The 23640-nt window shown below is 38.8% G+C and overlaps 1 protein-coding gene across 2 annotated transcripts in view; it reads left to right on the forward strand.

The window, feature by feature from the left end:
• The window catches only part of ergic1 (endoplasmic reticulum-golgi intermediate compartment 1), a 74123-nt gene that overhangs the window by 43076 nt on the left and 7407 nt on the right, over positions 1-23640 (forward strand). For both annotated transcript variants that reach the window (XM_031898819.1, XM_031898820.1), the window contains exons 4-9: positions 4296-4390; positions 5854-5978; positions 9205-9309; positions 12016-12076; positions 13480-13580; positions 15229-15351. In XM_031898819.1, coding sequence (XP_031754679.1) covers positions 4296-4390; positions 5854-5978; positions 9205-9309; positions 12016-12076; positions 13480-13580; positions 15229-15351 — 610 coding nt within the window. The remainder of the gene's footprint in view (positions 1-4295; positions 4391-5853; positions 5979-9204; positions 9310-12015; positions 12077-13479; positions 13581-15228; positions 15352-23640) is intronic.

Consider the following 23640-nt stretch of genomic DNA (forward strand, 5'->3'; position numbering starts at 1 on the left):
AGCAGAGGTATTGGTAAATTGGTGCTGAATGCAGAAGTTTCTATATCCCCGCACTCTGGGCCTGAAACTCTACTGACACTCAAGCAGTTACATTTCTCTCTATGCAGGAGTAATGTCAAGATTTCACCAATATGTTTAGCATTCATGGTTCTCCTTTATACATTATATGATAACCTTATTCCATTTAGCTTAAAGATTGACACTTGTAGATTCTAAAAGGGGATCTAGAACCAAGAAATTAACTGCTGTAAACTTACTTAATATGCTTCTCTAAATATTTGGTTATTTTCATTCATTTTCTATTTTCAGCTGTTTCTGAGATTTTTGGTTTTACACTATTTATGTCTGACACTTTTTTAAATGTTGGGTAGTGACCATTGCAGTGCTATAGGGACACAAACTACACACAGAACAATTGGCCACCAACAGATTTCTTAGCCGTACCAGCACAAACTCTCACCTTGTGTAAACTCTGTGTGAAACAGCACTGGAGAGGCTTCAGAATAGGCACAAATTTGCACCTAGCATCTTCACCTCAGTCGTGCAGATTGCTCTAACTGAGGTGCAAGATGCAGCTAAGGTGCAAGGGTGCCCTTGGGCTATGCCTGCCATTAAACAGGTATTGAGCACAGGGCTCTCTTTGTACACCTCAGCCACACATCTTTTATTTGTACCTGTGATATCATATGCATTTCAAGAGAGTGTAAGGGTGTAAAAAAAAATGCCAATGCCCTGCCCGAAATGGGGTGAACTTTACATTAACAAATGGGCAGAATATTTGCTCTGCCATAGCTTGTCCATAGCAGCTAAGCAAACTTTTTTTTATGGTAACTTTTAATTTTTCTTTTATCACTTTGTCCCAGTTAGTAGATCAGTTTATACTGTCTGTTCCTATAAGAATATTCCTATTAGAATATTGTTCAATACTGTTGCAAACAGCAATACAAACATTTTACTGCTCTTAGCACTCTGCTGCCCATCATTTGGTCAGGCTTTTCTTAATTGAAGATATGTAAAACTAAAGATGCACCAGTCGCCTTCTTGTATGTAATGAACTATTATACATTGCCCTGATTCAGTACTTTCTTAAAATGCTCAAAATACATGCAATAATAAAGAAATGTTTCTAAACAACCTTCTCTAGTTGGACATTGGTAAATATTTTTATCTCCCTAGTTGTACATGATATGACATGTACAGGACAGTTAAGTGAAATGTTTCTATATAAAATAATAAGCGTATTGCTGCTAGAAATGCCAAACATGAGCTTTACAAAAACACACCTAAATATCACTATCGGAAAAAATTGCCATGCAATTCTCTGGAAATGACATTATGGAGGGGTAGTGGCTCACAGGAGATTCATAGTTTGTTTGGATTGGTAAATAAGTAAGCAGCGATAGCAACATTGGCAAAGTGACAGAGCTAACAAGTACATGGGCAAGGCTCCATCAGGCAGCAGCTCCGGTTATTGGTGGGACTCTGCCAAAATGCCTGCATCATATCTGCTCATCCATACACACATGCCTATTATGGTCTTTGTTTGTAATGGCTTTTCAGATTAACAATATGTATACAAAATACTATACCTTTTATGTATGTCCCTTTATCTCTAGGCTCAAAGAACATGCTCTGGCATTTTATTTACAAAAGGTGAAAAAGGTGTGTATTAAAGTTCAAAGGCCAGGCAATGTATCCGGCCTTCTCTTGCCCTTTCTCAAGCCAGTATCAAGGCTTAGACTAAGGACCCACGGATCGGTCAAGTTGCCCCCCGATTGATCTCTGCTGTCGCTGGCAACTAACCGCTCTGAATGCCTTTTCACCAGGAATAATGGGAATCACCGGTGGCAAGCCCTTCGCATTGCTTCGGTTTTCTGTAGTCGCAAGAAGTTGCCTGCAGGAGAAAACTTTGCTTGACTTCGGAATACCGAAGTAATGCGATGGCCTTTCTACAGGCGACTCCTATTGTTGCCAGTGGAAAGGCATTTTGGAGCAGTTAGTTGCCCACGATTGCAGTGATTGCAGAGACTTGAAAATTCAGTTGGTCTTTGACTTTTAACAAACACCTTCTTCACCTTTGACAAATAGAAGGGCTGCATCATGTTTTTTGATTTATGATTTACTACCCCTGGTAAGGGTCTAAGCTGCTGGAGCTCCCATCCAAATAGAATAATTTAAGGTGCTTGATGCTTTCCCAATCATTAAAGAATTGTCCTTTAGGTAATCTTGGGAAGCATTAGTATAGGTCTTATCTCTTACCAATAAGTCAGGTCTATTAAGGTATGTACTTTTGATATGTTATTAAACTGGGCCCCGTAATAAAGTAGAGGTCAGAGAGCAATGTACTGCATACAAGCAGACCTCCATTTTGTTTTTCATTCTTTTGACATACTTGTGGATTATGCAGCTACGTGCACATGGGCTACTTTTACAGTATGGCAGTATGTGTGTGTTCTACCTATATTTTATGGGCCAGAATAAAAGGGTCTCATTTGGATAGATAATGTGCCGGTCAGTGGCTCTCTGTACCTATGTCTTTTTGGAACAATTTAATTAAAATGGCAGCAAGGGGTGTGCGCTATAGGCCTATGTCATTTTGTGCTTGGCCTGTTATAGTGTTACTTATGTTTTTTTCCCCCCCACCCTTTCTTTTTCTTAATATGACTTCTAGTTTTCTCTTTTGTAATCCACTTCAGTGAGACTTCCTCTCCCTGACCCAGTTTCTGTATAGCAAATGAGTAATATGTGGCGTATACCTATATAATTCACCCTAAGTACTACTTTACAAAATAGGCAGTCATTTTTTACCACATTCCAGATTGTTGCATAATGGCTTTTATTAACATATTGAGTAATTAATTATTCATTCAGTTCTATTCCTGATTTCTTGCCAAGAAAGATTCGTAGAGCAGTTTTCCATTAGATATTTGTAGGTAGAAAAAAATATATTCCATATGAAATGATACTTTGTTATTTTTTGGATATTCCTTAGTACAGTAGCTCTTTTACAGTGCCCTTGTGATTACCTGGCTATTTTCAAGTAAGCATGGCCAGCTTTAGGCCTTGTTTTTGTACACAGTTGTTAAAAAAAATCCCTCTGAACCTGTATTTGATTTCCTTTATAAGGGATACAAAACATCTTGCATGAATCAGAAATTGGTCACCAGCCCCTGGTTCATAGCAGGGTTCAAGTTGCCCTTTTCTGATTTCCTTACAGGGCAGCCAACCTGTGACTTTAATACACATATACTGAATGCTGCTTGTCAGTCACTGACCCACGTTGACCCACTTTCTCCTGTATACATTCTGGGCCCCTTCATAGTCCCATGGTCTGTAAGGATTATAAAATAAGTATATCCTCTCTTCAGAGTAAACATACTTGACTTATTATTAGCAGTAATGGCATAGCCATCCGTGGCTGTGTGTGACAGTGACTTATGGAAGTAGAGTTACCGTAAACATGTAACTCTTTGCAAACAAACACATTTTTAAAAATGAAATTAGAAGTGCAACAAAAATAGGGATATCAGACAATACCTTGGAAGTAGTTATGGTCTTTATAGATGTAGAAGTTGGTGTTCCACATTGATTCTATTGCTACGATAAGCTAGAACAGAGAAGAGCAATTACAGGTATGGGACCTGTTAAGTAGAATGTTAAGGACCTGGGTTTTTTGGATAAGAGGTCCTCCTGTAAATTGAATCTCCGTACTTTGTCTGCTAAAAAACAATTTAAACATTAAAAAGTATTGTTTGAAATCATTTTTAAAAATGTGAATAATGTGATTAGCAAACCATAGCATGAGAATACAGACTGGCTAAAAGCAGGCTTATAGTTAAACAGAGAAGCTAACATTATTTTTTCTTCCACAACCTGATTTAGCATTCCTCTTTCTACATCTATGCCCTCATTGTGTTTTACTCTATTAACACAGTGCTGAATTATGACCCACATCACACAAGATCCTAAAGCTTATTAATGGCTATAATCCATATCATGCTACTGTATGCTGCCTCTGAAGGGCCCAGTGTGGGGATATCACATACAAACTGATCCTTCATTCTAAATTCCACGGTTCAGATTAACCATTCCAAAAGTTGTATTCTTCTCAGAGAAATCGACTTGTCAGCGTTTCCTTTTAGTATTTATTCTCAAGATTATAAGTGGGCCCTAGCTATGGCATTCAGTGATTGATAGGTGCAATGACAACAGCAAATTGAATGCTGGCTTTTCTCTTTTTAATTTAATGATTGCTTCAATCTTGCTAATTCTTTGTGTATTGTTTTCAATTTTAGTGTTAACGAACTGTATGTTGATGACCCAGATAAGAACAGTGGTGGGAAAATAGAAGTGACTCTAAACGTCAGCTTACCCAACCTCGCTTGTGAAGGTAAATGGACTTCAGTTAACACAATACATGACACTGTTTTAAAATCTTTTTTGAGGCCTATGTGGCAATTTTCTTATCCACAAGGCAATGATATGTTTGTTGAATGCCTAGAGATCTAGTGTTTGCCAAATGGATGCTGAAACTGTCAGTTGACAACAGCTGGGGGCCACAGACATCCCAGCTAATGTCAGAAGAATGTATGTGGCAAATGTTGGCCTGCCGATATTCATTAATCACAATGGTGTTACTTCTGTGTTCCAAAGAATGACTCTTCAGTGGAAGGAGGCCTGTTACCATGAATGTAAAATTCATCTGCTTTGCTATCTATTTATGGTACTGAACAGAGTTATTGTATGTATTGTATGAACATGTACAGGTTATCCACTGACCTGTATATGTTTTAAAACCAAAAGTCTAGTCAAAGTCTAAATACAGTAAACGGTTTCATCAGAGAAGTTGACTGCATGAAATGCATCCCAACACTGCATTTATATGACATATAAATACCAATAAGCAATAATGGTAAAGGCATCCTCCATTAATTCTGCCTCCTCTTTGCTTCGGAGCAAGCTGAGAATGCTCCAGTCAAATTTTGGGAAGATATTTTATTGTCTTGCACATAGGTCATAAATCTTTCTTTATAGAGTAATGAGATCAACAAAACTCTCTTCAGCCTAAAACCATGAGGGCAACCTATACCTTTATTTATTCTATTAGGCTGAGGTGTCTACTTCATAAACAGCTTCATCACAGGTCTTGGTGGACTTGATTACTTTTAAAGATTGTCTCCCACATCTGGTCATGGTTTGTAAACCAACATTTCCTTACACTTTCCCAGTGACTCCTAAAATAAACTGGACCATGCCTATCAAAAGTTCAGGCAGAGGATTTACAGAATATCACAGAAACATGAGCTGGTTATACACCAAAAGCTCATGTTTGGCAGATTTCTAAATAATCTTCCTGTTTGCCACCTACATTCCAGGCCAAATCAGGTTGATTTAAGCTTCTGCACCTTGGGTCAACAAAAAATCTAATTGAAATATTAAGAGTAATATATATGAATGTAAACCATTTATCACCACTTATGACAGGTGGCTTTGTGCCTGAAAATGCTCAAATCTGCCTCCATTCATATAAGTGAAGGGAGTCACTAGAAGGTACCGGATGTTTCTCCTACAGCTGAAATTCACTGGCAATAAAACACTGTGTGTTCCGTAAGCCTAACAGGGTTATCACATAACCTCTACAGAGAGATGCTACAAATTAGGGCCAGTATAAGTTCCAGCGCTGTATTCAACTTTGGAAGCAACACGTAAAATGTCACCTGCTGCCTCTGGGTTGACAGTTGTTGAAGTCACATCCTAAATACTGATACAGTGTTGGCCATTTATGTTTGTTTGTACTCAGAGCTTCTCCTGTGCACAAAATGTTTTATGCTGTGTTACTTTCTTCTTACGCAGTGGTGGGGCTGGATATTCAAGATGAAATGGGAAGGCATGAAGTTGGTCACATCGACAATTCTATGAAAATCCCTATAAATAATGCACATGGCTGCAGATTTGAAGGCTTCTTTAGCATTAACAAGGTAATATGAATTGCACTTGGTGGGTATACCGGTCTGCTGTAGGGCTGCATAAAACCATTAATGCAAGTTAAGCTTGTTTGTGCATGTCTCTTTATATATACAGTATAGGTGTAAAAGTAATACAGTCTAAAAGAGAAGAAGGTGGGTGATATAGTATAGGTATAATGCACTTACACATGGATATACATTGGATCGTATGCATATATGCTGTTTGCATTGTTACAAACCACTTGTTAACTTGAATGCTTAATATTTTGCTCCTCATCATGAACTCTTTTTTACATTACATAAGCTGAGCCCTAATGCACAGAAACGTGAGTGCCTGTATTTAGCAGGGAAACCTGAATGCCTAAAATTGTAGCCATACCATGCAGTGTATTTTTTTAGGACTTACGTTTTGATAAGCTTTAATTACAAGAGGCTGTATAATTTGCACTAAACGTGGAGAGGTAGAATTGGGTCAGGACTTATGGCATAATAGGGGTGGGGCATGGTTTGTACCATAGCAGCTACCTCATGCGTCAGTGAAACCATTAGTCTGGCTGGGTGATGTCATAGTCTGAGGAACTCCAATTGTTGGCTGCTGATCTCTATGTGCATAGTATGAATGACATTCTCTCATAGAGTAATTCAATAAATATGTGCCAGTGGCAATTTTATATCATTCATTAACTGTGACTTTGTGTTCTTTAATAAACTGTGATCCGAATGGTTTTCCTTGCTTGCTGTGTATGTCGTTAAAGGAGAACTAAACCCTAAAATTGAATATGGCTAGAAATGCTGTATTTTATAAATTGAACTTAGTGCACAAGCGTAAAGGATCAGGGTGTCTATAACGGTAATAATTCAGGCCTACAAAGCTGAATTGTGCTAGGAATGTCGTGACCCTGTACATGCTCAGTGTACTCTAGGCAGCTATCAAGAAGCTAAACTTAGGGGTCGTAGCAAATTGACGAGCAGAAAACAAAGTTCATCTGTCCTATATGCAGATTTTACAGGACTGATTACATTCAGACACTAACTGCACTAGTTTCTGAGTTACCATATAGGGAGAATCTAAATTAATAACTAATCAGCCTTATATTGTGACATTTATATTCTATATACACAGTATATTGTGAGTGGGTCCCTAAGCTCAGGTAAGTGACAGCAGCACAGAGCATGTGCAGGGAATCAGCAGAAAAGATGGGGAGCTACTGGGGCATCTTTTGGGGCACAGATCGTCCCTGATAAAGGCCTGTGGTTGCCTTGGGCTGGTATAGGAACTATAGGAGTAAGAAGGCTGCAGTGCATAAATCCTTGCACTTGAATGCATTACAGCACAGGAAATGACGAAAAAATTTACCTCTCACTGCTGTGTTATTTAAATACTTTTTATTTTACTAGTGGCAGAATGGAAAGCATTTCATCCCTCCTGCTTTATTACAATACAGTACAGAGTATACAATATACCATCCTGTTCTTTATATACATGTAATATGATTGGGGGCACATTTTATTCCTGCTTGTTGATTGTTTCATAGCTCAGTGAGACCAGCAGTGCGCAAACACAGGTTGCCATGGGAACCAAAATACCAAGGTCGAAATCTGCCTTTTGAACTGAAAAACCTTCATTAATAAAAACTTATGAATGAACACTGTTGTGACTCTGAAGATTAACAGTTTGTTGCCCTTCTAACAGCTTAGCAGAGCAGCAGTCGAACGGAACAATTTATTTAGGGGCCTATTTATCAAGCTGTGTAAAAAATGGTGAAAAATCAAACCGCACATCATCAGCCATCACTGGTGTTTTTATCAAACTGTGCAATAATTTTCAACACTCATGTACCTCTGTAAAAATCTGGTGTAAATGGAAGCAACGGTTTGAAAATGCTATATGAAAATATGGCATTTATCCATTGCGTTTTTTTCTTCGTCTTTTTGCACATTTTTTATCCCACCAGAATTAACTTGGTGCTTGAATTTCTTCCATTGACTAAATGCTCTAAAATAATGGCGTTTAATCTGGTGTTGAGACAGCATAAAATAGAACACACACCTTGATAAATTCACCATTTATTTTACATAGCTTTTTACACTGTTTTTCTGTTGTTGTTTTACACTGCATGGTGAATAGGCCCCTTATTAGTGTACAAAAGAGGAGAAATACACGTGTTCTTACATATTGTTTCCAGAACATAATGCAAGTATGGGATCTGTTATCCAGAATGCTCGGAACCTGGGGTCTTCCGGATAAGGGATCTTTCCGTAGTTTGGATCTCCATGCTTTAAGTTTACTAAGAAATAATATAAATAAACCCAACAGGATCGTTTTGCCTCCAATAAGGATTAATTATATTAATTTGGATCAAGTACAAGGTACGGTTTTAATATTACAGAAAAAAGGAAATAATTTAAAAAAATTAGAATAATTTGTTTAAAATGGAGCCTATGGGAGATGGCCTTTCCGTAATTCGGAACTTTCTGGATAACGGGTTTCCGGATAATGGATCCTATACCTGTATTGCTATACCTCTGTTCTCCACCATGCTGTGGGCCTGTTTAGAATCAGAGAAGTTGGCTCTGTTGAAAAATAAGGAGCAAATCTGTATGCGCAAAATGAGGGCGATGTAATAACCCAATGCAACCAGTAGGCAGGGTTGCTACAGAAGTATATTTGTTTTATATCATTAACAACAGGGGGCTCAAACTCAATTTACCTGGGGGCCGCAGGAGGCAAAGTCAGGATGAGGCTGGGCCGCATAAAGGATTTCACAAAAAATTGGCTTTCAAGGGATAATGCAAGGCACGGCGGGCGGGAGCTGCTGATTGCGAAAAAGACGTTATGCCGTCATAACAGTTATTATGGGAAGACGTTCTGTGTGCACAATTAGCTGCTAAGGAGCTAATTTCCGCAATCAGTAGCTCCCGCCCACCGTGCCTTGCATTATGCCTTGAATCGCAATAAAAATTGCGATCCATTCATTGCTTTTGAGAAGGCGTTGGTACGGGCCACAATATACTGTACCGAGGGCCGCAAATGGCCCGCGGGCCGCGAGTTTGAGACCCCTGATTAACAACAATATAAAAGCCTAATGATATGTGACAACAAAGTATATGGAATATCCATTTTTTTTTTTTAAAATAGATTTTTCTTAATGCCTGTGTATGCATGTATTGCTAAGTGCAGGTTGTTTGGATTAACTGCTAAAGCCCAAGCTGCAACTTTTTTTTTTATTGTAAATAGGTTCCAGGAAACTTCCATGTATCTACACACAGCGCCATGGCCCAGCCAGCAAACCCTGACATGAGACATATTATTCACAAGCTGAGCTTTGGTAACACATTGCAGGTGAGTGCCCCAAGCACTTTCTATAGGAACGGTCTCCCACTGATACGGCAGTGCACAGGGAAGCACAGATGATCTGATAGGTTTTTTTGTGGGATAATACATTTCTGCACACTTAACTACTTGTACTTAGGGAAAGCACCACTACATTTTTTTAATCAGTCTAGCACTTTAACAACAAGGATTAGCTTTGAGTTGGATATTCTAATACTATATTGGCTATACAGTGTTGGATGGAATTGAACCAGTATGTTACTTGCAGCACAAGTGGTTTTGCAGCAGGAAACCTTTGGGGATGTCTCAAACAATAAAGGGGTAGTTCAGCTTTACATACTTTTAGTATGTTATAGAATATCCTATTCTTAGCAACTTGGTCTTTATTTATTTTTTATCATTTTCAAATTATTTGCCATCCAATTCCACATTTTTTAGCATTCAAATTGGGTTCACTGACCCCAGCAGCCAAAAGATATTGCTCTGTGATCTTACAATTTTATTGTTACTTTTTCCCATATCTTTATATTCAGTCCCTCTACTATTCATATTCCAGTTTTTTTTTAACTCATTTAAACCACTGGCTAGTTCCTAAGACAGGGATCCCCAATCTTTTTTTACTTGTGAGCCACATTCAAATATACAAAGACTTGGGGAGCAACACAAGCATAATACATGTTCCTGGGGGTGCCAAATAAGGGCTGTTATTGGCTATTTGGTAGCCAAATGCAGGATGTTCTGTTTGGCAGTACATCTGGTTTTTATGCAACCAAAACTTGCTTCCATGCCAATAATTCAAAAATAATCACCAGCTTTGAGGCCACTGGGAGCAACATCCAAGGGGTTTAAGTGCAACATGTTGGGGACAGTTGTTCTAAGATAAACAAAAACTCTACCAGCCAGATAGCTACTGAATTTTCAAACTGCAGAGCTGATGAACAAAAAGCTGAATAACTAAAAAAAAAAAAAACACCAAAAATAACTAAATGAATACCAATTATTGTATTATAATATCAGTATTTACATCATACTAAATGTTAATTTAATGGTGAACAACCCCTTTAATACCTAAAAAAGTAAGACAAAAATGTAAAACTGATTTACTGCAGATTCACTGCTACTTTGTGTTTTTTTTATTTAGTCATAATTACCTTTTCATGTTTAACACAGTAAAAGGGATTCTGTCATGATTTTAATGGTGTACTTTTTATTTCTACACTGTTTACATAGCAAATAATTCACTCTACCATTTCAAATTTTATTCTTGAACCAACAAATGTATTTTTTTAGTTGTAATATTGGTGTGTAGGCGCCATCTCAGTGCATTGTGCCTGAGTCTGAGCTTTCAGAAGGAGTGAGCACTACAAATTAGAACTGCTTTCAGGTAACCGATTGTTTATCCTCCTCACATGTAACTGGAGGAGTCATGTGCTGGACTTGGATTTCTTACTATTGAGTGCTATTCTGATATCTACTGGGAGCTGATCAACTGCTGGGAGGGGGGCAATATCGCTCCAACTTGCAGCTCAGCAGTAAAGTGTGACTGAAGTTAATCAGAGCTCAGGTCTGTTGCACCCTGGAAAATGAAGAATATGGCTAGCCTCATCTGTTTGCTCTTTTGAAAAATGGATTTTAATGCAGGGTTCTGTTGGAGAAGCTCTATTAACTGATGCATGGTTTTTAAAAAAAACACATGTTTTCCCATGACAGTATTCCTTTAAAGATAATATTTGATTATCTAAGATAGTTTAGGAGTTACTGTGCTACTCAATGCATCAGTGTTCTCTTTGAAAAACATTTTCTAGTTATAAATGTAATATCTTTATCTAGTATCTTATTGACTTATAGAAAAGTCCGAATTAATGTTTAATGCACATGTTTCTGCCCGTGGCTTCATTTGATCTCATTACCACACCTTGCTGCTGTTTATTGGGCCACCACATATTATATAACCACTTAAGCTCTCTAGGGCCACTCCCTGCAACAATCATTCCTTGTAAAGGAACTGGCAAAGAACATGGGAGGAATAAATGTTAGAGGGCAGGGTGTGACAAGGTCATTTTTAGGGTTCCCTGACATTGTTATGTAAATCACAGCATCAGCCAGCCGTACAAACCTCTTAAATACTAAGGTGTGTCAGTCAGCTGTACATACCTGTGATCACTGGGAACTGACATTGCTGCATGGGGCTAATAATACAACTATGAAAGTTAATTTAGCTTTGAATATTTATAGCCTTTTTCAAGAGAATCAAGGAATGGGTTATGTCTCCCAATTTTATCCTTCAGTTTTATAACATTTCTTATAAAGGGACAGACTTATTGCTGCTGATTTAAACAAGAGGGTCTTCCATATCATCAAATCATATTTAGGTTTTTGTGTGCCAGTGAATACTGTTCTATATGAAAAATAGTTGACTCTTTACAATCCTGAGAATTTGCAAGTACATAGCCTTAGCTTAACTCTCAATGCTATTTTGTATATTTCAAAGGGAATTTCTAGAATTTTCAACCCCCTTCATTTAATTTCAGCTGAAAGTTCTACAGATTGATCTAATTGATAAAAAAAATAATATAAGAAGATAGAACTCCCTTTTTAGAGTGAATACAAAGATTGTCTGGTTATTTTCATTGTGTAGTTAATCATTTGGCTTTTTTTTAGTATGTATTATGGCATATACCCCTACACAGTGCTTATTTTAACATCTGATTACAGGTTGAGAACATTCATGGTGCTTTCAATGCCTTAGGAGGAGCAGATAAACTGGCCTCACAAGGTATGTATAGTTTATAGATTTTGTTTTTCAGTAATTATAGAGCAGGGGGCTCAAACTCAATTTACCTGGGGGCCGCAGGAGGCAAAGTCAGGATGAGGCTGGGCCGCATAAAGGATTTCACAAAAAATTGGCTTTCAAGGGATAATGCAAGGCACGGCGGGCGGGAGCTGCTGATTGCGAAAAAGACGTTATGCCGTCATAACAGTTATTATGGGAAGACGTTCTGTGTGCACAATTAGCTGCTAAGGAGCTAATTGTGCACACAGAACGTCTTCCCATAATAACTGTTATGATGGCATAACGTAATTTCCGCAATCAGTAGCTCCCGCCTGCCGTGCCTTGCATTATGCCTTGAATCGCAATAAAAATCGCGATCCATTCATTGCTTTTGAGAAGGCGTTGGTGCGGGCCACAAAATACTGTACCGAGGGCCGCAAATGGCCCGCGGGCCGCGAGTTTGAGACCCCTGTTATAGAGTAACGGACTGCTTAGAGGGTCTGTACTAGGTGCCCAGGTGTTTATAGTGCCAGTGAAGCTAGTGTTTTTGGTTGGGGTTTCGGGCCTTTGTCAAGATTACAGAAGTAAACTTTACCCTCCCCTCAAAACTGAGCGAAAAACCTACCCAGATATTAATTTAGGTTAAAAAAAAAAAGAAGACATGTCCATTAACTTCAACCTTTTACCCTTACTAACTTGCTATACAAAAATTATTTCCTGACTTCAAAAGGACAAGTCTATGGATCAACTATATACTATTGGTATAGGTATCTGTATCTTTTTATTTTCTTGTATGATAAAAAGCTTGCAACTCTGGTTTGCCTGTTTTATGTAAGACAGTACTTTGTCTATCTATCCATCCATCATCTATCTAATAAATCTGTGTTAATGGCAGAAAAAATCCTATAGGTTTCTTTGTTTTTATTTTTATACTTGAATGTTCTTAGTAGCTTTAAGGCATGGTGCTCCAACTCTTGAAACCTAAGGCCTTTGAGCATTTTGGGAATCAGATCTCTTATAGCAAATGCACACATTCTTACTTAAGCACACTGAATTCAGATGAGGTTGCTTATGCCTCCTCTTAACCCTTTTTCCCAAATCTATGTGTTGGTGCTAATGCTATTTTAATATATACTCACATTCAGATGTAGAGTAGAAGTTTTTGTACTTTGTTTAGGGGGGTCCAAGTTTTGGCTGTACGTTGTATAGAACATTGACTTTTGTAAAGTGCAACCCCCAGCTTCCCTTCACCAGTTTGCCCAAAGTTGTTCTGTGCCTCAGTTAGAGGTCACTGTATTTGGCAACCCAACTGCTTTGCAACTGTTAAAGTAACTAGACATGGTCAGATGTTGATCTCTACATACAGCGATACCTTTGTTTTACTGACGTGCATCTCTTATTTGCAGCTTTGGAATCCCATGATTATGTCCTAAAGATTGTGCCGACTGTATATGAAGACATGAATGGGGAGCAGCAATTTTCATACCAATATACGGTGGCTAATAAGGTATATTTATCAAAAGAACACTAAAAATGAGTACTGCTTCATAGTGAAATGTAAGGCTAATAACAGGAAAAGTGTGATCTGGAAAAATGAGGTAAGCTTTATAATTAGCCAAATGATGCCAGCGGGCAGGAAAAACACACAGACTTATTAAAGAAAATATAGAATTCCAGCTGCATTGCATAATGTGTAATGTAACGATCAGATAACCAAAGAAGGCCTCCGCTGCTTGGAATGTTAGCTCGTCACTATGAGGCTATGTTGTTTTCAGTTCTTTTGTTCTTTTTTTATTATGATGGTCCTATTTATATTGTTTTATGCGCATAAAATAGTCTGGCCATTTCTTACAGACAAACTTTTATATCAGACATCCGGCCTGGGCAGTATTAGCTTAACTGTACCTTCTGATTAAGCCTTAGTGTTCAGACAAACTGAATATGAATCCTAAAGTTTAAAGCTCTGAACAACTTCCAGAAATTTTTTGTTCTAAATGTATAAAATTATTTTACTTTCCTCAAATTTGATTAGGCCAATTAGGCCTGAATCCCACATGATGTTGTTATGCGTCTAAATTGTTAGGAGTTGTCTCATATTGCAGTGTCTGTGGATTACAAAGCTATATATTGGTAGTATTCTACTGATTCTTGCATGAAAAGCTATATGCCCACAGGTCAGAATCAATGTGAAGGCCCATATGCCTGAGTTTTTAGTAGATTAAAGTCTGCAACAGAACACCGCTTTTTGTCCTTTCTTTTCATATTGTAGATGAGTTGCCCTGTTGTACAAAGAGACTGTCTCTTGCCTCTTTCTTTCAGCAGAACTTTCCATATTACATATTCATGACTTAAATAACCTCTACAAAGGGAACATAAATGTATTTTGAAAGAAGGATGTCTTTTTTTTGTAAAAAATGAGGTCAATCTTCAGAAGTGTAGGTAATGGTAAATAATGTATAAGTGCATAAATGGAGCCTTATGTGATGTTATTGGCATGTTACCTTAATTGTTTGCTTAATATGTATATTCTATCATATACAGTTGAGCTCCAAACATCTCCGGACACGACATGCTGCTAAAACCAGGTCTTTATTGTTCCATCTAAAAACTAGACGCCTGACATGTTTCGTGCGCGAACGCACTTACTCATAGGCAATGCCTATGAATTATGCCTATGAGTAAGTGCGTTCGCGCACGAAACATGTCAGGCGTCTAGTTTTTAGATGGAACAATAAAGACCTGGTTTTAGCAGCATGTCGTGTCCGGAGATGTTTGGAGCTCAACTGTATATGATATAACTTCTCCCTTCAGCTACGGGTTCGGGGCCCTGAGCACCCGGACCAACTGTGGACTCTGGTGAGCTTTTTCTGATTCTGCATTAATTACAAATTTCCATTGGGGCCCCCTAGAGTTTTTTCACAACTGCGCTAGGTCTGGGGTGTTCACACCCAGACCTTTATATTTATTTGGTACGGGTTTTGATTTGTTTGGGGCTTCAATTTGTCATTCGTTTACATTTACTTTGTTATAAATACTATTTAGAGTAGAGGCTTTATTATATGTATATTCTAGATATTTTTAAATAGCTTTTTCTTTTTTTTTTTTCATGCTGTCCTTATCTAGTTGTCTTCAAAAGGCTTCTGTTTACCTTGCAGGCATATGTTGCATACAGCCATACAGGGCGCGTAGTACCTGCCATCTGGTTCCGGTATGACTTGAGTCCAATCACTGTCAAATACACAGAGAGGCGACAGCCAATATACAGGTTTATAACCACGGTAAGTATTTACAATTTTGCCCTATTAAAGGAACCACAATGCAGATAGCTAAAAGGAATAGTTTAGTGTAAAAATGAAACTGGGTAAAATAGACTGCGAGAAATTAAAAATATTTCTAATATAGTTAGGCAAAAATGTAATCTATAAAGGCTTGATTAGGCAGATGTCTAACATAATAGCCAGAATACTGTTTCCTACTCTCTAAGCTGTTAGCAGTCCGTAACCAATCAGTGACTTGAGGGGGGACAGGGGCATATGGGCCATAACTGTTCAGTTTGATTTTCAATCAATCTGGCCTGCGTTCTCACAAACTGACAGTTATGTTCCATGTTCATCATGGGACTAAATAGAAAGTACTTTTCAGAACTTTTCAGCAAACTGTGGGGGGCAGTTATACTTCTACCCTCTCCCTTGGAGCTTTAAGAAAGTATAGGAGAAACTGTTTACCCTGCTTCACAAAAACTAATGCTTGGTATAGTTTCAATACATTTAGCTGACTAGGTGCGTTAGGAAGAAAATGGAGCTTTGACTTAGAGAAAGCCAACACTCCTTTTTGGGGTTTATCTTGTCATTAGTGTGCTTCTTCCCCTTCCTTTGTGAATCACCGACTGCGACCGACATACAGTATAGTGAAAGAAGGCATCATGATGAATGACATTACATGGTCGAGAAGCTGATATTTTCTCAGCCTTCCCATATTTTATTTTAAGAACATTACCAAATTATTTGCAACCATAAAGGCCTGTGGCTGGGACAGTTCTGTTATTTTAAGAATTAAATAATCGTGCAGTTGAGTCATGGAATTTGTGTTCTTGAGGCAGGATATTTATGATTTCAGCACTGCTTAATGCCAGCTTGTTAAAAATGGCAAAATAAATTAAGGTTTAAACTTATTTTATGCTGGTTTATTAATGAGAAAGACCTTATGGTAACCAGTCACAACAATAATACAATTCACTTATTATATAAATAGCTCTGTTTCTAAAAGGTTTTCTAGTTTTATTAAGGCATCATAATTTTAGCACTGTATTGGTTTTTTAAAAATAATTATTTGTATTAATCTAACACCATTTTAAGAGAAACTGTTCATGGCCTTTCATGTGTCTCTTAAAGGGGTTGTTCTCCTTTAACATTTAGTATAGTGTAGGGAAAGATACTTCTGAGACAATTTGCAGTTGGTCTTCATTGTTTATTATGTGTGGGTTTTGAACCATTTAACATCTCCAGTTTTGAAATTTTAGCTTCTATCTGGTTGCTAGGGTTCAAATTACCCTAGCAACCAAGCAGTAGCGTGAGTGAGACATTGGTATATGACTAGATCTTTGTATATAAAGATAAGTAATACAAAATAACAATAACCTCACAGATTCAGTAACCCCCATATTAAACTTAGAAAGAGTAGGAAGAAGACAAATATTTTGAAAACTATAAAAAGAATAAGAATTTCTCATCTAAAACATACTAAAAGTTATAGGTCTAATGCAAATGAAAGCCAGTGTGTGGTTGCTAAAGGTCAGTACTAATTGCCTTTCTGTCACAGGGTAGGCTGTGTGACAGTTGCAGCCTATGTTGCTATGGAAGTAATAAAACTTTACAAGGAAACAACATAAGTATGTATTTAAACTGAACCAAGTTTATGAACCACTTCCACATAAAATGTAATTAGAGGCCATTTACAGTTTTCCATCTGTTGGATTCAGCAGCTCCCACGTTCTTCTCGGTTCAGTAGAGTTCATTAACCTCTCTGCTGCACAGTATAGCATTCCTTTATATACCTTCATGCTTTGTATGTAAGCTTAAATGGTCAATATTCATATGTTTTTTAAAAAATACATATTTTTTATTATAAAGATGGATAAATCATTGTTTACTAAGAACCACCCCTTCACTCACTTTTGGGGCATTTGCTTAAGCCGCAATAACATTTTTTTTTAAAAAAAAGCCCCTCTCTTCCCCAGCTGGAGCTATCTCAGTTTCACATATAAGGAGACGTTTATTACACAGGGCATTTATCAACAATATTTAAAGCTCTATACAAAGATAAGGAAGTTTGCTTAATTATTGAAAAAAAACAAGACTAGAGACAAGAAATATAATATGAAAATGACCTCTAATTCATTCAACCCTTGCTGAACATATATGCCTCTTTAGGTATCTGCCAGCCAATCTCTGAAGATTAGATCTGATCATAAATTTAACAAATATGGGAGTCAGGCTTAACTAGAGAAATCTAGAGAGATGCAATATGAGGGGTGAATGCAGAGAATGCTGGGAATTCCTTCTTAGGTCTTCTCAGTGCAAATCATATTGGTGGGAACTGGCATTCTGCTTTTTCTGGTTAATGTATTTTCGATGGACCCCCAACAAGACAGTGTACGTATTCTAGTGACGAGTGACAACGGGTGAGAATTGAGAAGCAAACTCACAGTCACAGGGAAGTTAGCAATGAGCCCACCCCGTGCTGATGGTATAATCTCCATCTGCCAATGATCTAGTTAGGGAGAGAGGAGAGCACTCCTCCTGCCGACAGATGGTGTGTAGATGAATTAGGCTGGAGAATGGGTTAGGGGAGTGGGTAATTGAGAGACACCTGCTGTTAGCACTGCTGCCTCATTCACAATCCCCTGTTAAGAGCATGAGGCCAACATCAGATCATCTATTTACACAAGTAATTCAGGCATCTTCCTTCTCAATAAGGAGAGTGGGGAGGCACGAGGGAAGGGGAAAGAATGGAGGGAAAGGGACTTCTTTTGTACATCAGAAAACAAAACCCTTTTGTGCTGCTTAATAAAATGAAGAGAAAAACAAAGCAGGATATAGAATAAAAGAGACATTTCCCAGGGCCAGTTAAACGTGCTGTTTCTTGGCAGGAGCCAGGCCATTGGCTGTTTTATATTCAAATTCTGCATTGTGTTATGGCTGCATCCAACCTGTTTGGCTGTGAAAAGCGGGTACATTGCTATTCATGGCTTTCACTGGGTGTGCTAGACTTAGCCTGCAAGTGGCCATGAGCAATTACATTTCACCAGGGGAACTGACAAACAAGCTGCACGCCCTTAGCCACTTTACAGAGTGCACAAATGTCACACTTCGGGCTTAACCCCTCATTCCCAGGCACTTTGCTGGAGATCAGATTTTCTGTTTGATGGTGACAGGGACAATATTAGAAAAACAGAAACCGCTTTAAGCTGTATCACTTACACACTGGAAAGTCTATAAACCATTAGATACAGTGATATGTAATACTATGCAGAGGGAAGCAATTTAAACCAACTGTGGCACTTCCTACTGTATCCTTATTTATTACATTTCCGCTTCTGAGAATTGGGTTCTCCGAGTTCGCTGAAAGATGGTGTGTGTGATATTTTATACATCACCTAGCAGGGCTAAGATAGGGAAGGGGGACGGGGCCCAGGTCATACCGAAAAGGCTAGGAACCAAATATGAGCGGTGAAAACAGCCCGAACTACAGCTCTCCAGCTGTTGATAAACTACAAATACAGCAGTTAAATTAGATTTTTATTTAGTAAAGCATATTAAAGGAGCATCCACCTCAATGCTTTAATGAATTAGTTGCGAGGACCAAACATTTGTTAATTGTAACTTTTTAAAACAAAAAAGTTTTCTGTGGCTACAAGGAACCCGAACTAATAAAAGCAGGTTAAATGTATACACAGTGTAGCAAGGTGTTGGCTAATTAGATATACTATTGGAAGGTATAGTGTGCTTCAATGTATGACATGCTTAACCAGACTTCCTGCAACACAGGTTCTACATTTCCAGGTTCCATATGAATCAGTAGGAACATGTATTGTGCAGCCCCAGAATGCCTGCTGCTGGCAGGTAAAGTGGTACTGACGCATTGCCAAATCTCATTTGGATGTCATACCTAAAACCTATTTTACTGTGGATGACACTTTGTCTTTCTTCAAAACACAATTGTTAGTGTACCAGTTCCAAAACTATCTGGTTGTTGGGTCAACACAGCCATTTATTTGTATCCCTTCTTTTCAGGCTCTTAACTAAATATCTTCCATTTGAATGTCAAAACTGGCCAGTGGTTGCTAAGATAATACACTCCTTGCAACCAGATCACCGTTTAACTTCAAAGCCAGAGAGCTACAGAACCCATAACAATAAGAATAAAAAAAATCAATGCCAATTGCAAATGGTCTTAGAATTCTGCTGTCTAAGCACTACTAATAGGTCATACTTGTAAGCACCCCATTTCAATTAATTTTTCAATAGAAAAAGTGTTTCAGTAGTTTAGCTTTGAGCAAAATGCTTTCTAATCATTGGGGAGGAGTTTGGGAGAGCAGTGTTTAGGATAGGAAGTGGTCTGCTTTAGTAATGGAAAGGGGGGGCAAATAATCCTATTTATAGTGATGACACACAAGCTCTTGCTCTGTAACCTTCTCACCTGCTAATCTGCAGTTGGAGTTTGTCCCGTGCACACAATCCCTCAGCATGCTCAGCATTCCCACTGCCAAAATCACTGACGGACACGCCGATTCGGAGGGCTTGGTCTGAGAACTGACGTGATTACTGGTTCTCACATACCCATTGTGTCTGATAACAAATCCTCATCCATGGTGCTTTGTGAAGCCATGTCATGCAAGCATCTGTTCGGCTGCTTCCTTTATCTCAAACATGACACATGGACACACACACAGAAATATATATGGGAAGTGAGTGTTTATATACTCACCAAATAAATCAAAATACATCCGAAGAATAGAGTATTGAACAAGAGCACATGTGACTGTGTGCTATGTATAAAGAGTTGAGATATATACAGATACATTACATATATAAACTAATCCCTATTTATGGCAGTGCATTTGCCACTTGATTGGTTGTCATGAATTTTTTTTCCTGAATTTAAATCCAAAAGTTTTTGAAAAGAAAGGCAAATATTCATAAAGTGAGATTTGTATAAAATGAGCCATCAGCCTTTTCTATGTGTAACCATTGGTCATTTTTACTATGTATGTTGCAAGCCCAACCCTTCTGTCTTTGTATTATATTCCTGAAAACTCTTCCAACTGCCGTCTGAGTAAATAAAAAAAAAAAAGCCTTGTCCTGCATCACAGGATTTACCATGCATGCCAGTGCTGAAAACTGACATCAAGTCGCAGAGTCTGTGGAGTGCTCAGTACCCCATTGTTCCTTCTAAACCACATGCTCTGGTGTTTGGACCAAATGGCTGTCTGCTGGCACTCTTATCCCTGAGGTGTGATGGAAAGTTCTAACACCTCTGAAGTGTCCATAATCCCTCTTTAATCCCCAACCTGGCACCTGTTTAGCTCACAACTGCATCTGCTTTAGGAAATATTCCTTGCAGTTTGCAGTGTTTTACTCAATGTTCTTTCCCAAAATTGTTACTTTGCAGCCTTAATAAATGAGCCCTTTATTTATGTAAGAAGTAATACTTATGCTTCTGTCAGACATCTCCCAATCATAGGATTGACCTCTTGCATTCTAAAATGAATTGTCTTTGTAACTGTGTTGCAACTGTTTATTTTGTGGAGGGTTAAAAGCAAAGCAACTCATTGCTAAGGCATCTGCCAGTAATCTGATCCATATTTTACAGTTCCATGTTTCTTAGTCACTGTTAGCGAAAGCCCAGTGCCACTCAGGCTAACTCTGGTCCCTGCGCCAATTTTTTTCTTCCGTGAATGGGAGTATTCGGATTTGGAAGTGAAATTCATGTTAAATACATGCTAGAAACATTTTTTAGCCACATTTTAGAAGTTACTATGTTAGATAATACTAGTTCTATGATCTGGAAAGTTCTTGCTCACACAATGATAGGGCACCAAACCATAATTATTAACAAGAATAATAAAAGTCATTAGACTCTGGGGGCCCAGACCTGTGCAGGAAGTGCTGATGCACTTATGGCAACAGGTATGATACCAGGATGGCTGTGAGATAGCAGTTATAGTGAGATGGTCCTTATAGTAGCATTGGAGATAATAGCCTCTGGGAATGGAATGTGACTGTGGGATAGCAGGTATAATAGGGAGAGATGGTGTCTATAGTAGCAGTGGGATAATAGCCTCTGGGAAGGGACTGGGGCTGTGGGATAGCAGGTATAGTAGGGAGAGATGGTGCCTATAGTAGCAGTGGGATAATAGCCTCGCCTCTGGGAAGGGACTGGGGCTGTGGGATAGCAGGTATAGTAGGGAGAGATGGTGCCTATAGTAGCAGTGGGATAATAGTCTCTGGGAAGGGACTGGGGCTGTGGGATAGCAGGTATAGTAGGGAGAGATGGTGCCTATAGTAGCAGTGGGATAATAGCCTCTGGGAAGGGACTGGGGCTGTGGGATAGCAGGTATAGTAGGAAGAGATGGTGCCTATAGTAGCAGTAGGGATAATAGCCTCTGGGAAGGGACTGTGGCTGTGGGATTGCAGGTATAGTAGGGAGAGATGGTGCCTATAGTAGCAGTGGGATAATAGCCTCTGGGAAGGGACTGGGGCTGTGGGATAGCAGGTATAGTAGGAAGAGATGGTGCCTATAGTAGCAGTAGGGATAATAGCCTCTGGGAAGGGACTGTGGCTGTGGTATTGCAGGTATAGTAGGGAGAGATGGTGCCTATAGTAGCAGTGGGATAATAGCCTCTGGGAAGGGACTGTAGCTGTGGGGTAGCAGGTATAGTATGGAGAGATGGTGCCTTTAGTAGCAGTGGGATAATAGCCTCTGGGAAGGGACTGGGGCTGTGGGATAGCAGGTATAGTAGGGAGAGATGGTGTCTATAGTAGCAGTGGGGATAATAGCCTCTGGGAAGGGACTGTGGCTGTGGGATAGCAGTTATGGAGAGATGATGCCTATAGAGGCAGTTAGTTATAGAGCTTATAATAGCCTGTGAAATAGCATGTTATGTATAATTGCTGCCCACCTTGCAGGCCTTCAGGTATTAAACCCTGGATGGGGATGCTGACAGAGCTATAGATAGGGCAGTCCTAATTAATGAGGACCCACAAATCCCTCTGGTAAATCATTGTATCCAGCATCAGTTCCAACATGGATTTTAATAATATTACTTATCATTTGGTTCCATAAATAAAGCAGTTATCAGTATAGCCAATATTTGTGTTTATTGGTCTCTCCCTTTTATTTATGATCTACTTTATTATAGCATTTATTTTTTAAAATCTTTCCCGTTCCCACTTGACCTAAAATGTTATTTTCAATAAGTGACTCATTATGTGGCTGCTACATACTTGTTCAATTTCACTAGCACAGTCAAAGTTTCCCTAGCTGTGCTCTGGCAGCTTCTCACCCACGTCACTCTTAATACTGTGCCTTTGCATAGGAAGCTCTGCATCACTTGGGTGCGTATTAATGATTAACACATCCCCTGGCGGAGGGGTGAGCGATGACCTCAAGAGAAGTGATAATATCTCTTGTTTATTTAGCTTGCTCACCTGCATCCCAGTCTGTTAGGACTATGAATCCAAATCAGCCTAAGCTGGTCACTCTTCGTTGTCCATTCTTGCCCACTGAACCTCTAGTGACTAGAGACTACTCTGCTGCTTCATTTATGCTGCCTTATTTCTGCTGCCCACGCTAGCTAAATTATTTGTATGCCAATATATTGATACTGGATCATTGCAATTTACATGGTATTGCAGAAGGCCAGAAGAATGGCTCAGCTATTCATCTTCCAAAGATCCAAGGAAGGAATAACATTCCCATTGCAATTTCGTTCTTGTGCGTGTATTTAAGGCAGAATAACAAAACAAAAAAACACGCACAGGGCTTGATGTGAGTAGAGCTGGCAGCCAGAAATAGGAGGAAAGTCTGTAGCGGACGTGTGAGAGAGAGAGACAGGGGATCAACATGGTCCCCAAATTAGAATACTTAAACCAAAATGACTCTGTCATCGTCTTTGGCATGTCCCAACATGGGCTGAGCAGCAGCTGGTGCCCCTGGGAACGATAAAAATATGAAACATTGGCCAGATATAGCATTCGTTGAAGACTGAGGATTGATGCGGGCTATTTTTTAACTGTTATTCTGCCTGCTTGTGTATGGCATTTAAATTTGAAAGTGTTTCTGAATCTGTATCCATGGTGTCACGACAAAAATATATGCCAAACTGTATAAGGTACCATCATCTGCTACATGTCCTTTAGCCATGTTTGCAGGAAAGCCTGTTATCATTGCCACCAGTAGGCCCTACATGTGGAAGATATATGCTAAATCAGTCTTCTAAGTATGACCTAGCATCCCGGAGCTATGCATGGAGACATTTTTATTTCAGATATTGAATTTCTTCTAAT

This window comes from Xenopus tropicalis, chromosome 3 (genome assembly GCF_000004195.4).
Source record: "Xenopus tropicalis strain Nigerian chromosome 3, UCB_Xtro_10.0, whole genome shotgun sequence".
In the NCBI taxonomy this organism is placed as follows: domain Eukaryota; kingdom Metazoa; phylum Chordata; class Amphibia; order Anura; family Pipidae; genus Xenopus; species Xenopus tropicalis.